This window comes from Pelobates fuscus, chromosome 12 (assembly GCF_036172605.1).
Source record: "Pelobates fuscus isolate aPelFus1 chromosome 12, aPelFus1.pri, whole genome shotgun sequence".
Lineage (NCBI taxonomy): Eukaryota > Metazoa > Chordata > Amphibia > Anura > Pelobatidae > Pelobates > Pelobates fuscus.
In genome coordinates this window covers 16313677-16327413 of record NC_086328.1, presented here as the reverse complement: position 1 = coordinate 16327413, position 13737 = coordinate 16313677, and the positions used below count along the sequence as shown (strand labels likewise).

At 39.3% G+C, this 13737-nt stretch overlaps 1 protein-coding gene across 1 annotated transcript in view; it reads left to right on the top strand.

The window, feature by feature from the left end:
- GPATCH1 (G-patch domain containing 1) overlaps window positions 1–13543 on the top strand; it is a 49347-nt gene extending 35804 nt beyond the window's left edge. Inside the window, exons 14-20 of the mRNA XM_063437374.1 lie at window positions 1949–2082; window positions 2254–2414; window positions 2703–2904; window positions 4591–4710; window positions 6950–7074; window positions 7621–7757; window positions 13299–13543. Of these exons, the coding sequence (XP_063293444.1) occupies window positions 1949–2082; window positions 2254–2414; window positions 2703–2904; window positions 4591–4710; window positions 6950–7074; window positions 7621–7757; window positions 13299–13326 (907 nt within the window). The 3' untranslated portion in view covers window positions 13327–13543. The remainder of the gene's footprint in view (window positions 1–1948; window positions 2083–2253; window positions 2415–2702; window positions 2905–4590; window positions 4711–6949; window positions 7075–7620; window positions 7758–13298) is intronic.
- The last annotated feature ends 194 nt before the right edge of the window (window positions 13544–13737 follow it).

The following is a 13737-nucleotide window of genomic DNA, read 5'->3' as shown; positions in this document are numbered from 1 at the left end:
GAAAACATGCATGCATTTGATTGTGTTCTTTCTCATTGGGAGCATATATAAAACACCATGCAAAAGCTTCAGATCTCTTATCTGCAACCTTTGCAAGCCCTCCCATCTAACCCCACCCCGACTTTCTGTGACTGCCAATCACTGACTTCCCAGTGCAGCTCAGTGAGAAGTCTTTGCAAGGCGGGTGCTCTGAGCAATTGCTGCCTCTTGAGTTTAGCTCCACTGAGCTAATCAACCAGGAAGTAACTGGACCTGCTGTTTATATTGAAATCTGCACTTTGTAAAATGCTGGGGGGGAAAGAGGACACGCACTTCTGCAAGCTAAAGTGTGTTAAGTGTTTGAAGTATTCCTTTCGGACTATTCCTTTTAATCTAAAAAAATGCTGTTATCACAAGGGTCCCAAAATCCACACTATTTGTATCATTATGTTCCCAAATGGGAAGCAGTTAGTTATCATCAGTAACAATAATGTATTCTGAACAAGTCATCAAGTTTTATCCTTTATGAGGCAAAAATATGGATCTTTGTTGAGCTCATTTGCATACGCCTACCCAGAATCCCTTGCAGTAGGGAGAGCACTCTTAAAGTGAGATTTCTGTGGGAAAAGCCAGTCTTATGGCTTGAGTGGTGTGTGTATTTGCGTTCAGCAATGTATTCACTATCCACTTACTTTAGGTGGAAGAGATTTTCAACCACACTTTTTCCAAGAGAGAGAGAGAATCACTTATAGTCTTTGTGCAAATCTTATTGCCAAGTTTTATTATGTTCTTTCTATTTAATTTAGTAAGAATTGATTTTGTGAGTTTGGAGCATGCCCCTGATGATACAGGGATCATGGGAGATGTAAGTTTATTTGCATTAGTGCCCTGGCTGTGCCACTTCAAAAGGCTGGTATGTCAGAATGTAACCTTTTAATATTAATACTATGAGTGATGACACAAGGGTTATTTTATCTACTGGCTTCACGTAGACTCACAAATTAAGTACCGCTTCCTAGATACTTGTTATTGTTGGCAGCTTTTTGTTACTCTGTGGCAGAATACAATATCTAGGATGCAATGATAGTTACCTACCCCAGTTGTGTCCAGTAAATCTCAGGCACTTGTGGCCTTTCTGCTGAAGCATTTGGGGAGAAGGAGCTGGATAGTTAATTGTCCAAACTGCTTCCTTGGCAGTGATGTAGTGTATGCTGTGACAATGCTGGCCGAGATTTCCTTTCCTGCTCCTCTGTGTCATTTTACATGGAGTGTTCAGATATAATGGTGTATTTTATACCCTGTTCCTACTTAAATAAACTGGTGACTTGGATCTCTCTACCCACGGGTTCTTGGCTGCAGAGAACTGCAAGAAATTGATCTGGTTCCTTTTGGCTTAATAACCTAAACCACAGCTTTAGTTATACCACCAATAGCTTTTAATGTTTCTCAGTACACCCTTGAGAGTATTCTATCACACGAGCTGTTTCATTCCAAGTAGATTAAATGCAGATTATATCCGTGTCTTATTCAAAATCTAACATTATTCCCAGGGCTTCCCCTACCAACAGCGCAAGTCAGAACAAATTGTAATTTCAGCCATTACCCAAAAAGACTGGGAAATATTCAGCATTATTCCACACTGAGATTGCACAGTTCACAAATGCGGTCCGTAACGTTTAATAATACTGGCTGCTGATTACTGTTCATTGGATCATGGTGAGTGTGGTGCGCTTGTGATCCCATTATTCTTTGGGATATGTGAACTTTATTACGCAATTGTATGGCCATTGGTTTACAATTGTGCAGAGATCTTTCATTAAAAGTTTACATCTACACATTTCTTCAGCTTTACAATTTCTTTTTTAAACAATGTGTAGATTTAAATGGTCTGCAGATCAGTTGAATCCAAATAATCATTTGAAGGTAATGCATTTGAAATCAAATCGTAACGTATTTTTCTCTCCCTAAGGTCAACTATCATTGGGCTACCAAAAGTAAAACGGGACAAGTTTTCTGTGTTCAACTTCCTGACTGTTCCTGAAACTTCAAATCCACATGTGGATATCACAAGAAACAAGCCTTCAGAGGCAGCAGCTGAAATCAGTATGTATCTGCATCACATACTAAATCTCTCTAAGCCGAGCCATTGCTGTCAATGGGGGTACCCCAGGCAACCCTATCTATTCATTGCAAAACTTCATTTAACCCAGTTACTAAATTATTTTAACCTCTTAACTGTGTTTCTTCTGTAATAATTGCTATCCATCATTTTAGAACCTAAGAAGTCTTCTAGATGGGACCAGTCTACTTCAGAGAAAAAAGATTCAATCAGTGAGTTTATAAGTCAGACACGAAGTGAAATAGTTAAGAAGGAAGATTTGAACCCAGCAGAGGAAAATAAGAAAAGATCAGAAACCTCGACACCACCAGTGAAGGTGAGGATAATACCTGCTTAATTTTAGCCAATATCCGTCTTTCCAACTATCATCACTTACTGTTCACCTGGAGGACATTGTTATACTAACACAGGCAGCTTGTGTAGAGCAGAAAGGGGCCATAGACTGCTCAATTATGGAACTGGTGGGAGAATTCAAAGGGGGATTTTTAATCCAAAGTGGCAAAGTTTGTTAGAAGCAAAATCATTATCTACCTGAGCTCTGGACGTCTCTCTGATTTGGACTGCGCTTATCTTTCAACTTTAATACAGTAATTATTTTATTTAGGCTGCCACCGATCACACAGATCCGCTACAAGAACACGACGAAGTTGAAGAAAGGCCATCAATAGATATATTCAAAGCTATATTTGCCGATTCATCTGATGAAAAATCTTCCTCGTCAGAGGACGAGAGTGAAGATGAATCTCCTGCTGTTCCGAAAGAGGCTTCTATTACTGAACCTATGGTGCCATCATCCACTGCACAAGGTGGGTGACAGCTTGTGATGCTTACAGCAGCCACTCCTTCAGTAATCAAAAGGACCAAGTGCTTAGTAATCCCATAATTAAAACATACAGTGTGATGGAAATCAAAGCATGTTGTCCTTTTAAAGTATTTTTATGTGCACATTCCTGTGTCATATTGTCACCATACCTGTAGTTACAGTAAGTCTCTCAGCTTTCAGAACACTCACATGTTTGAGATCAGGAAGAGCGAACCTCTTTTGAAAGCAACGTATGTAATACAGCAGTCATTGATTTAAATGAGTAAGCATTGTATTAAAAGGGCTTGTTAACAGACCATTAAACAGTTATATTTACTTGTACAAACAGGATAAAACAATTCCCAGCTAACTTCACTTCTTGTAGGCACATTAAACCACATTAAAGGGGTTATTTATTCACTAAAGTGTGAATTGTAAGGGATTCAGAGTAAATTCAAGGGGAATTTCAAATCTGTAACCTTCCTTGACGGTGTAACTATTCCAGGATGTATATCTTCACTAAGAGAAAGGTCACATCCTAGTGGTAATTACAGCTACATTTTATAACTTAGTTAGATTAAAATCTTTGGTTCAGAATATTGCTTAAATCTGGTTCATGGAACACTATTAATTTTTGCATCCAGATAATTTCTTCTAAAGTGAAAGAATGGAGAAGCAGATAAATATTTTCCTGAAAACCTTTCCCTAAGCAGGGAATGAATGCATGTTAAATCATCCCATTGTATCTTTTAACCATTTCAGAGCTGCTTTAGTTATGTTCACGGTGTCTTCTCATTACTAAAACTAGTTACAATATTGGGGAAAGTGACACGGATGCACATTTCTATTTACTAGATTTATTTCTTTTTAAAATTGGTGGATTTTCACTAGAGAAACAACTTGTTCAATTAGGAGTTGCCAGTGTCTCTGTAGCACAGGCTTGCACAACCTGCACCTCCCCACCCCCCTCCCAGATGTTTTGAACTAAAACACCCATGAATGAAACAGGGAATCATGTGAGCTGTAGTTCAAAACATCTGGGGGGCCACAGGTTGTGCAGGCCTGCTCCAGTAGTATAAAATTTAAATACATGATTTCAGACAAAACTCAGGTCATATGTCAATGCAGGCTGTCAGTTTATATTTTACTGACTAATTGCAACTGAATGGATCTAAACCTTATTTGGATCTAGGGCCTTATTTAAAGCTGGGAAGTGACAAGTCTTGGTTCCTTTATCCCATTAACTGTGTTATTTGGGCATGTATTCACTTTATTTATATGCCATGCCCCAACATCCAGGCAAGGTATCTTAAATAACGAATTGGTACCAACCCATATCAAACTTATAGTTATCAGCTGATACCTAAATCTCATTAGGGCTCGTTCTACTGTCACGTAGTTTTATATCTTAAGAAATAAAAGCTATTTAAAAGAAATTGTTAGTCAACTGCTCGTCTTTTTAAAGTGGGCCAATTGTGATCTGGGTTTTTCCTAACACAGCAGAGATGTGTTATGGAAATTAACCACTCTGTTACTGAAGAAAAAAAACTAAAGCCATACTGAATTTATAAGTGTGATAGGTACCTTCGTAAATGTGGTTATGCATTGTAAACGGCATGCCCATTTTGCTGTGATTTTCAACATATTGTTTCTGTAAGATGATGGGAATTGTCTTCATTGTTTTATGTAGATTCAGTTCCTGCATTGCATGTGCTAGAAAAGCCTGTCATCCCAGAGGTGGAGGAGATTCAGGAGAAGAGGACTTTGGATGAAGAATTTGGTCCTAGGCTGCCTCCTACATCGGCCTCATGTAAGTTCACACTGCCCCCTTTCACCCATGATATTTTATATTATTATTATTATACAGTGGATAAGGAAGTGATATCCTTTTTTATTATTGTTTCTGAATATAATAATCTTGCCTGTAACATATACACTATCTGTTGGTCACAAAGTGCTGTATACCCAGGACTCATGGATTCGTTACACTCTGGTTGTATTTTTTATAACCTCTGGACACTTTATATATTTAAAGTATACTAGGAATAGTTAAACTCTGGAAAACAGTATGTTTACTGCTATGTTAATGTCCTATTCTCTGTAATTTTTATGTATTGTACATTCAGCATCCAAACTAAATATGAGTGCGGCATAATTGACAGTTTCACCCTATTCACACCATCGAATTCAAAGATTTGAGGAACTCTATTCTATGATGTTGTTTCCTACATACAGTTCTATATCGGAGGCAGAACTCAAGAGTGTTTTTCAGACCAGTCTAGAGTAGCTTTAATCACCTTTCAGAAAGAGCTGTATACTGACAGCAGTGGTGATATCTGGTACTACATAGCAGCAAGAAACAAGCTTTGTCTAAATTAACTTTTTATTGCATACTTGGATGCTTGTCGTGTTTTTAGTGGTGTCCTAGTTATGCACCATAAAACTTTGATAATAAAGTGATCATTTCTTATCTGTGTGATATTTTTATACACTGTTATGGCACGTCTTTAGACACTGGACTGTTTAATAAGAAAATGTCCGTGACTTAACAGGAATTATATATAGAGAACAATTCTGGTGTAAAGTTCAATCTGTAGGGAAATGTGAAGGAATATTCTGTTAAATTCCGTGGTGATTACTAGGGATCGACCGATTTTATCGCTTTTGCCCATATTCAGTTTTTTTTTTTTTTTTAATTATCGGTATCTGCCTATAATCTTGTCGATAATGAGTCTAGCGCACGCGCCCGATCTGTCCTCTCTCCGAGTCTTGCGATTCACGAGCCCTGGCCGTCAAAGCGGTCCCGACGGTTACCAAAGCAACGCTCCATGCAACAAAACCAGGCACGTGAATCGCGAGACATTTAGAGAGGAGCTTGAGACCCGGGCCTGAAGTAGTGCTGTGTGGCTACCTTTTTTTTCTACCTAGTGTCTAGTCTGCTCTGCCGATTGTGTGCCAACTGGTTTGCCAATTTTATCCTTCTGGTCTGTAAAAAGTAATTTTCTTTACTCCAATAAACATAGTTAGTCAGTTAAGGGGGGGGGGGTGGATATGGCACATGGTATTATATGTTAATAAAGCTCTGGGGTATATATTGGCACTATCTTATAAACGATAATAAAGCCCCTGGTAGTGAGTGAGGAGGGGAGGGTGGTGGTGGTGGATAGCACATGACCCTATATGATGATAAAGCTCTGGGTATATATTGGCACTATATTATAAGTGATGATAAAGCCCTTAGTAGTATATTGGCACTATACATTGATAATAAAGCAGTGGGAGTGGGTAGTATACTAGCACTATACAAATGGCAATAAAGCATTGTGTATTGTAGTGGGTAACATAATGGCACTATACAATTGATAATAACAAGCCCCCCCCCAGTACTGGATATGTGGTGCTGCTGCTGGAAATGAGCTGAGCAGTGATCAATCATACAGAGAAGAGGAGAGGGGGGAAACATGTTTTTTTCTGTATTATGTCCAATGGGTTAACTTGGGTTAATAATCCCTTCTGTCACTTATCTGTGACCTAATGTGCATGTGCGGAAATAGCTGCGCTTGCATTAGGATTTCCCCATCGGAAACACATTATTCAATCCTTTTCTATGGGAATATCGGTATCTGAAAGTTCACAGATTATCGGTATCTGCTTTTAAAAAAAAAAAAATCACTATCCGTCGATCCCTAGTGATTACCCAGTTTTCGAATTGTGCTCAGAATGATAGAATTTGAGGTCTTGGCAACTGCTTTGCCCGAGAGAGGCCAATGACCCTATCTAAGCCGGTGCCTAGTTGGCAGCTTTGAACTCTTTCCTTGCAATTTACACTGTACATACAGTACTGCTATGATGTGTCCTATCCAGCCAGAAAGTAAAGGAAAGCTTGAGGTGCTTTTTATGTACTGTTCACTGGAAGAAGTCTAAGATTAGATGAGTCTTTAATCTTAATCCTCCGATATATGTTTACAACATTCAACGAAATAAATTATGATCTGTTTTTATCGTACTATATTAGATACATTAGCAACTGTATGTGTGTTGTATTTCAGGCAATTCTGGGAAGTCTGATGCAGCTCCGTCAACGAGTATGGATCAACCAATTAAAAAACAGAAAGTGAAAAAGAACAAAGAAAAACGCAAGGTGAAAAAAGACCATAAACACAAGAAAGAAAAGGTGATTTTTTTTTTATTTTCTTTAGAATTTAAATAAAATTTTGATTTATTTAGCTTAAGAAATGTAACTGAAAGGGTTAAAATCTATTTTCATTATTATTATTATTTTTTAAACTTTCCTTGTTCCAGCACCATGGCTCCCTCCGTGCTGCTTAGCTCTCCTCACCCAGTGACATCACAGAGGAGGCAAAGGTCCTGTCCAGGCGGTGCATGCGCGACAAGCACATTCAAACGTTTTCAATAGGAAAACATTGAATCAATGCTTTTATATGGAGTATCAGAGTTACGTTAGAGATTTTTACTAAGTCATTCTGACAGCAACTACGAGTGGATATAACCCAATATAAACATTACACTTTAAAAAAAAAAACTGCAATGATTAACCGTACAGGGACACTGGACCCAGACCAATTCATTGTTCTAGTAATAATAATAATGAAGGGGTCTGGGTGACTATAGAGTCATTTTAAGCTCCATATTTTGGGAGGAATTGAATGTCTAACTATTTAATTTGCACATAATTAATGAATTTTATTTTGTTTTACAGAAAAGAAAGCACAAGAAGCAAAAACATAAAAAGCACCGTAATAAAGAGGCGAGCAGTTCTGACACCGGAGACAGCAGCACAAGTCATAGTGATTCAGAGCAGGCAGTGGAACTAACCCCAAAGGAACTATTAAAAAGGTTGGTGATCTCTGTCCACAGCACCTCCCGGGGGATAATAAATGAAGGGATCATAGATCTTCTTTTACCTTCTCATGGTATAGGATTGATAAAATAACTAGGACTGGGACAGGTTTTAAATGAGTCATCCATCTTGTGTTTTACTGGCACACGGCAATCATTAGAGAATTGTTGGCTCACTCGGTGCCACAGATTGCTCTCATCTGAGATTAATGGAACAGACTAAAGCACATTTCATCATCCTCTGCTAACAAATTACATTTTAAAAAAAGAAAATAAAAAGTTTGGTTTAAATGATCTTCTAATAAACATAAACTGCAACGTAGACCGTATAAGTAGAGATTCTCGCTCTCTCATATATATATATATATATATATATATATAAAAATGGAAAATAATCTTGCACTCCATATAGTGGAAATACTTGCCCGGTGCTTGTCAAGCCGAAAGGTAGAAAATGATAGCACTCCCAGGACTCCAATTTAAGATTTAACTTTTAATCATTAGTAAAATAAAAAAATCGACGTTTCAGTCTGCCATTTGCAGACTTTCATCAGGACTAACACAAACAAGACTGGTACACACATATATACAGAAATAAAAACAAGCAATTAGCTTACCCACCACCGGAATACACTCCCACTCCCTGTCTGTCCGGTCCGAAAAACGCGCGGGTTCCGCCGTCGGTCACGTGTGCGTGCGTGACGTCATCACGTGGCGTCGGCGTCATTACCGCGTCACGTGATCGGCCGGAATACAGCTTCATTGGGAGGCTGTTGCTATGCGACCAAAGTGTCCATAGCAACTAAAATAAACATAAACACTGCTCGAGGGACATTTGCATAATATGTATATCGATTATAACCCCAACAATCTGTCCAATCTAATTCATTATCAAAATATGTGATACACCTCTAGCCCTTGATAAAATATGTACATAAAGTACTAAATGTAAAGGCAGAACAGGCTTATCAATAGATTTAACGACCAAGCAAAGCAGGCATGTGAATCAAACCAGAGAGGATCTGGAAGCCAAGAAAGATAAAGTAACAATATATAATAATAATGATAACTTGCATGAGCTCAACATCTAAACGTTACAGGGTAATTAATGACACTGGCAGTCATACATCAAACACCTATGTATCCATATCCAACTATATTGCAACCCATAAATCAAAAAAAAGGAGCTACTGCAAAGCTAGGGATATCCACCAAGTGGAAATTAAAGCAAATAAAGAATTGTATAGTGGGAGGATGTCTCTCCCCAAATATATACAACACAATAATCTGTACAAAAGTACCAGGGGAACGAGCAGTACCCTAGTTAGTAGGGAAGCTAGGGTGTATGCCTATCCCCCAGGGTGGGCATTACTTCCCCCATTCTGCCTCCGCAGGGTACAGCAGTGGAATCTGCACCGACTCTATTGAAGCTTAATGAAAACATAAAAAATTACAAAACAGATCTGGTAAGGTTTAAAAGAGAAAAACAAGACAAAGTAACCACAGACTATAAGGAGCACCGAGTGTACAGGTGGCTGAGTGGGAAGAACGATCAACCATACTTTATAAAGAAACGGAGACCTATTAGAAAGCCTAGACAATATACTATTGATAAAACCTCTGGTGAATCTACGTCCGAATCAGAATACCCTCGTGAACAAAGATCTACACGACAACAGGGTGGTGCGACTGGCACATCACAACCTTTTTTTAGGGACATCGTCATCAGAGGACACGGGTATACGGACACGGTATCAGAGCAGACACGGTGTGTCAGGCATAGACACATCACAAGACGTGGTCAGCAAGGGCGTATCTTTTGGGGGAAGAGGCAGACCCCCCCGCCAGCAGAGATAGCCCCTATCTTTAATTTATCATCAAGAATTTTATCAACAGATGAAGTGAGCCTATTAAGCAAGGGACTATCCTTTGTCCCCACCTCTAAACCAAGTCCATTAAACTGGGAGGTGGAATTGTACAAATTCGGCCGCTCATTAAGGCTTAAGGATTTCTTTAAGTCCAAATCCACTGACTGCCCTACCCGGTCTGCTCAATTTAGGAAGAAGAGCACATTTGATCCCATGCCCAATCAGGCTTCCATTAAGACGTTTCTGCGTTCAGTGCACAAAGAGTCATCTGACTATCTGAAGGAAAGTTCCCCACACCACTCCAATTGTACACAAAAGGATCGAGCAATAATTAAGTCACTGGCTACTGACAAGACCATCGTCATTAGGCCAGCTGACAAGGGTGGCGGTATTGTCATTCAAAATTATTCTAATTACCGCTCTGAGATTTTGGGACAACTCTCTGATCAATCGACTTATCTCAGATTGCCAAATGACCCTACGGAACAAGTGATCCATCTGATTGAAACTTGCTTACTACGAGGCTTGCACTCCAATCACATCTCTATGGAACTATTTGCATACCTGCAGTCAACAGCACCTAGAACCCCAGTGTTATATACACTGCCCAAAGTGCACAAGAACAGAGAGACACCACCTGGACGCCCCATTGTATCTGCAATAGGGGGCGTATTGGAACCATTGGCAAAATGGTTGGACCATCTATTTAAGGAAACTATAGAACATCTCTCAACATGCATTAAAGACACTCCAAGCTTCATTAAGCGATTGTCCGACATGCATCTACCCTCTGAACCTATAGTCCTAGTGACTTGTGATGTGAAAAGCCTATATACAGTTATACCGCATCAAGAAGGGATTGAGGCAATGAGATCTATTCTAGCCACGTCCACATACTACACTGGTCCCTCAATAGAATTCACGTTGGAAATACTGGACATTGTCCTATCTCAAAACTATTTCAGATTTAAATCTGAATGGTACAGACAAATTGCAGGAACATCCATGGGTGCTGCTATGGCACCCATGTATGCTAATGGTTACATGTTCAACTTTGAGACCAACTATATCTTGGAACCCTACAAAGACCGTATCCTATTATATGTCCGTTATATCGACGACATTTTCATGCTAGTTAAGGGGGACGCAGTGGAGGTGGAACAGATGATTGCACAGATCAACACTTGTACGTCTAATATAGAACTCACAGCGGTGGTGGATGCATCTTCAGTGGACTTTTTGGATGTCAGAGTAACACGTGTAGACTCCAGTCTGGCCTACACACTATACTCCAAACCCACGGATCGTAACATGCTATTACAAGCAAATAGTTTCCATCCGACAGCATTAAAAAACTCATTACCTTATTCTCAATTTCTCCGGGTGCTGCGAAATAATTCTAATTTCAACAATGCCCAAGAACAACTTAAGAGTATGTGGCATAAATTCCGTGAGCGGGGATACAGTAGCTATGTGCTACAGAAAGCCCTCAATAGATGCCTTACAACCATTGACACCTCATCTTCCACGACTCAGCCCAAGAGACTGGTGTTCCCCACTACATATACTACGTCATCATTGAAATTCAGGGACATTATCCATGACAACTGGAGAATACTAAGAAACGATGTCACGCTACCGGCCATTTTCCAACAACCACCAATGATCTGTTACAAAATAAATAAAACCTGAAGGATCTACTAGTAAAGACGGACCCTACACATTGTTACCTGAAGGATAAAACGGCACAGAACCTGGGTTGCTATCGCTGCCTTGGTTGCGTAACCTGTGGACACATGATCCCGGGTAAAACTTTCACCCATCCACACACTGGCACTAGTTATCGAATACAACATCGTCTAACGTGCACGAGTGACTTTGTGGTCTACAAACTAGTATGTCCGTGCGGGCTTACCTACATTGGAAAGACCGATCTACCCTTGAGAGAGAGAGTACGGAATCATAGGTCAAGCATTAGGACGGCATACAGGGATAATAAATCCGAGCTACCGGTTGCCAAACACTTCCTCGAATTAGGACATACTCTTCCATCTATGAAATTGATGGCCATCGATCATGTTCCCATGCCCAGAAGGGGAGGCGACCGCAAAAAGATGCTCTTACAGAGGGAGCTATACTGGATCAGGACATTACAAACTGTCCACCCCAATGGCTTGAATGAGAAGTATTCACTGTCTGCTTTTCTATGATATGCTCACTCTAACACTAGCTGTGGTGGGAGTTTGGTACCCATCCAATGGGTCTAGGTCCCACCTCTATGGCCCAGCGTGTTGTGATGTAGAGGTCTCCTGTAAGGCCCGTTACACCGTTGTGTACTATCTGAGGTCATTATGATACCTTTAGTGTTATTGCCCACTAGGGCTGTGCCCTGTATATTCAAGAGCTCGGTATAGTTCAAATACACTGCTTTAGGACTGAGATTATTAGTCAGTTACGTTGTTGGGTATATTTGTATGGTACCTATTTTTCTTTACTTATTTGTACATCTATGTACCCTGCGGAGGCAGAATGGGGGAAGTAATGCCCACCCTGGGGGATAGGCATACACCCTAGCTTCCCTACTAACTAGGGTACTGCTCGTTCCCCTGGTACTTTTGTACAGATTATTGTGTTGTATATATTTGGGGAGAGACATCCTCCCACTATAAAATTCTTTATTTGCTTTAATTTCCACTTGGTGGATATCCCTAGCTTTGCAGTAGCTCCTTTTTTTTTATTTATGGGTTGCAATATAGTTGGATATGGATACATAGGTGTTTGATGTATGACTGCCAGTGTCATTAATTACCCTGTAACGTTTAGATGTTGAGCTCATGCAAATTATCATTATTATTATATATTGTTACTTTCTTTCTTGGCTTCCAGATCCTCTCTGGTTTGATTCACATGCCTGCTTTGCTTGGTCGTTAAATCTATTGATAAGCCTGTTCTGCCTTTACATTTAGTACTTTATGTACATATTTTATCAAGGGCTAGAGGTGTATCACATATTTTGATAATGAATTAGATTGGACAGATTGTTGGGGTTATAACCGATATACATATTATGCAAATGTCCCTCGAGCAGTGTTTATGTTTATTTTAGTTGCTATGGACACTTTGGTCGCATAGCAACAGCCTCCCAATGAAGCTGTATTCCGGCCGATCACGTGACGCGGTAATGACGCCGACGCCACGTGATGACGTCACGCACGCACACGTGACCGACGGCGGAACCCGCGCGTTTTTCGGACCGGACAGACAGGGAGTGGGAGTGTATTCCGGTGGTGGGTAAGCTAATTGCTTGTTTTTATTTCTGTGTGTACCAGTCTTGTTTGTGTTAGTCCTGATGAAAGTCTGCAAATGGCAGACTGAAACGTCGATTTTTTTATTTTACTAATGATTAAAAGTTAAATCTTAAATTGGAGTCCTGGGAGTGCTATCATTTTCTACCTTTCTATATATATATATATATATATATATATATATATATATATATATAAATATAATTATTTTGTTTCAGTTTTTATTGGGTCATAGAATTATCGATTATCCTGCATTTTGTTTCAGTATTTGGAATGCTGTGCCAGTTTATAGTTGGAGCATCAGGGGACGTTGGTGATTGTGCAAACCATAATTACAGATTGCTAATATTTCTTTTGTTTAACAGGTTGAAAAATCTTCCAATACTGCGGTAGCTGGCAAATGGCGTTCACCACAACTACTTTTTGTAAAGAACAATTTACTGCATCTCCTTTGACCCATTTTTTTTGTGTTTTTTGTTTTTTAATAGCTCTACCCCCTGATGCTACAGAACACAAAGCTAATTTGTAAATATATGTATAAATCAAACCAAGTTCTGCTTGAATTTGTAAATTTTCTATTTATCTGAATCTCTGACTGGAATTTATAATATTGTAATAATTAATAAAAAAAATAAAATAAATAATAATTAAAATAAATGCTTTCTCCATTTTTGGATTTTGAAGGTATATAGATCACTTTTGATTACCGGCAGGGTAAAAAGGGATGTCTAGAGTTACAAAAAACATTGGGTAAGACACGCATAAAGCACAAAAGCAGTAACGTGCTAAATACAGAATACTTCA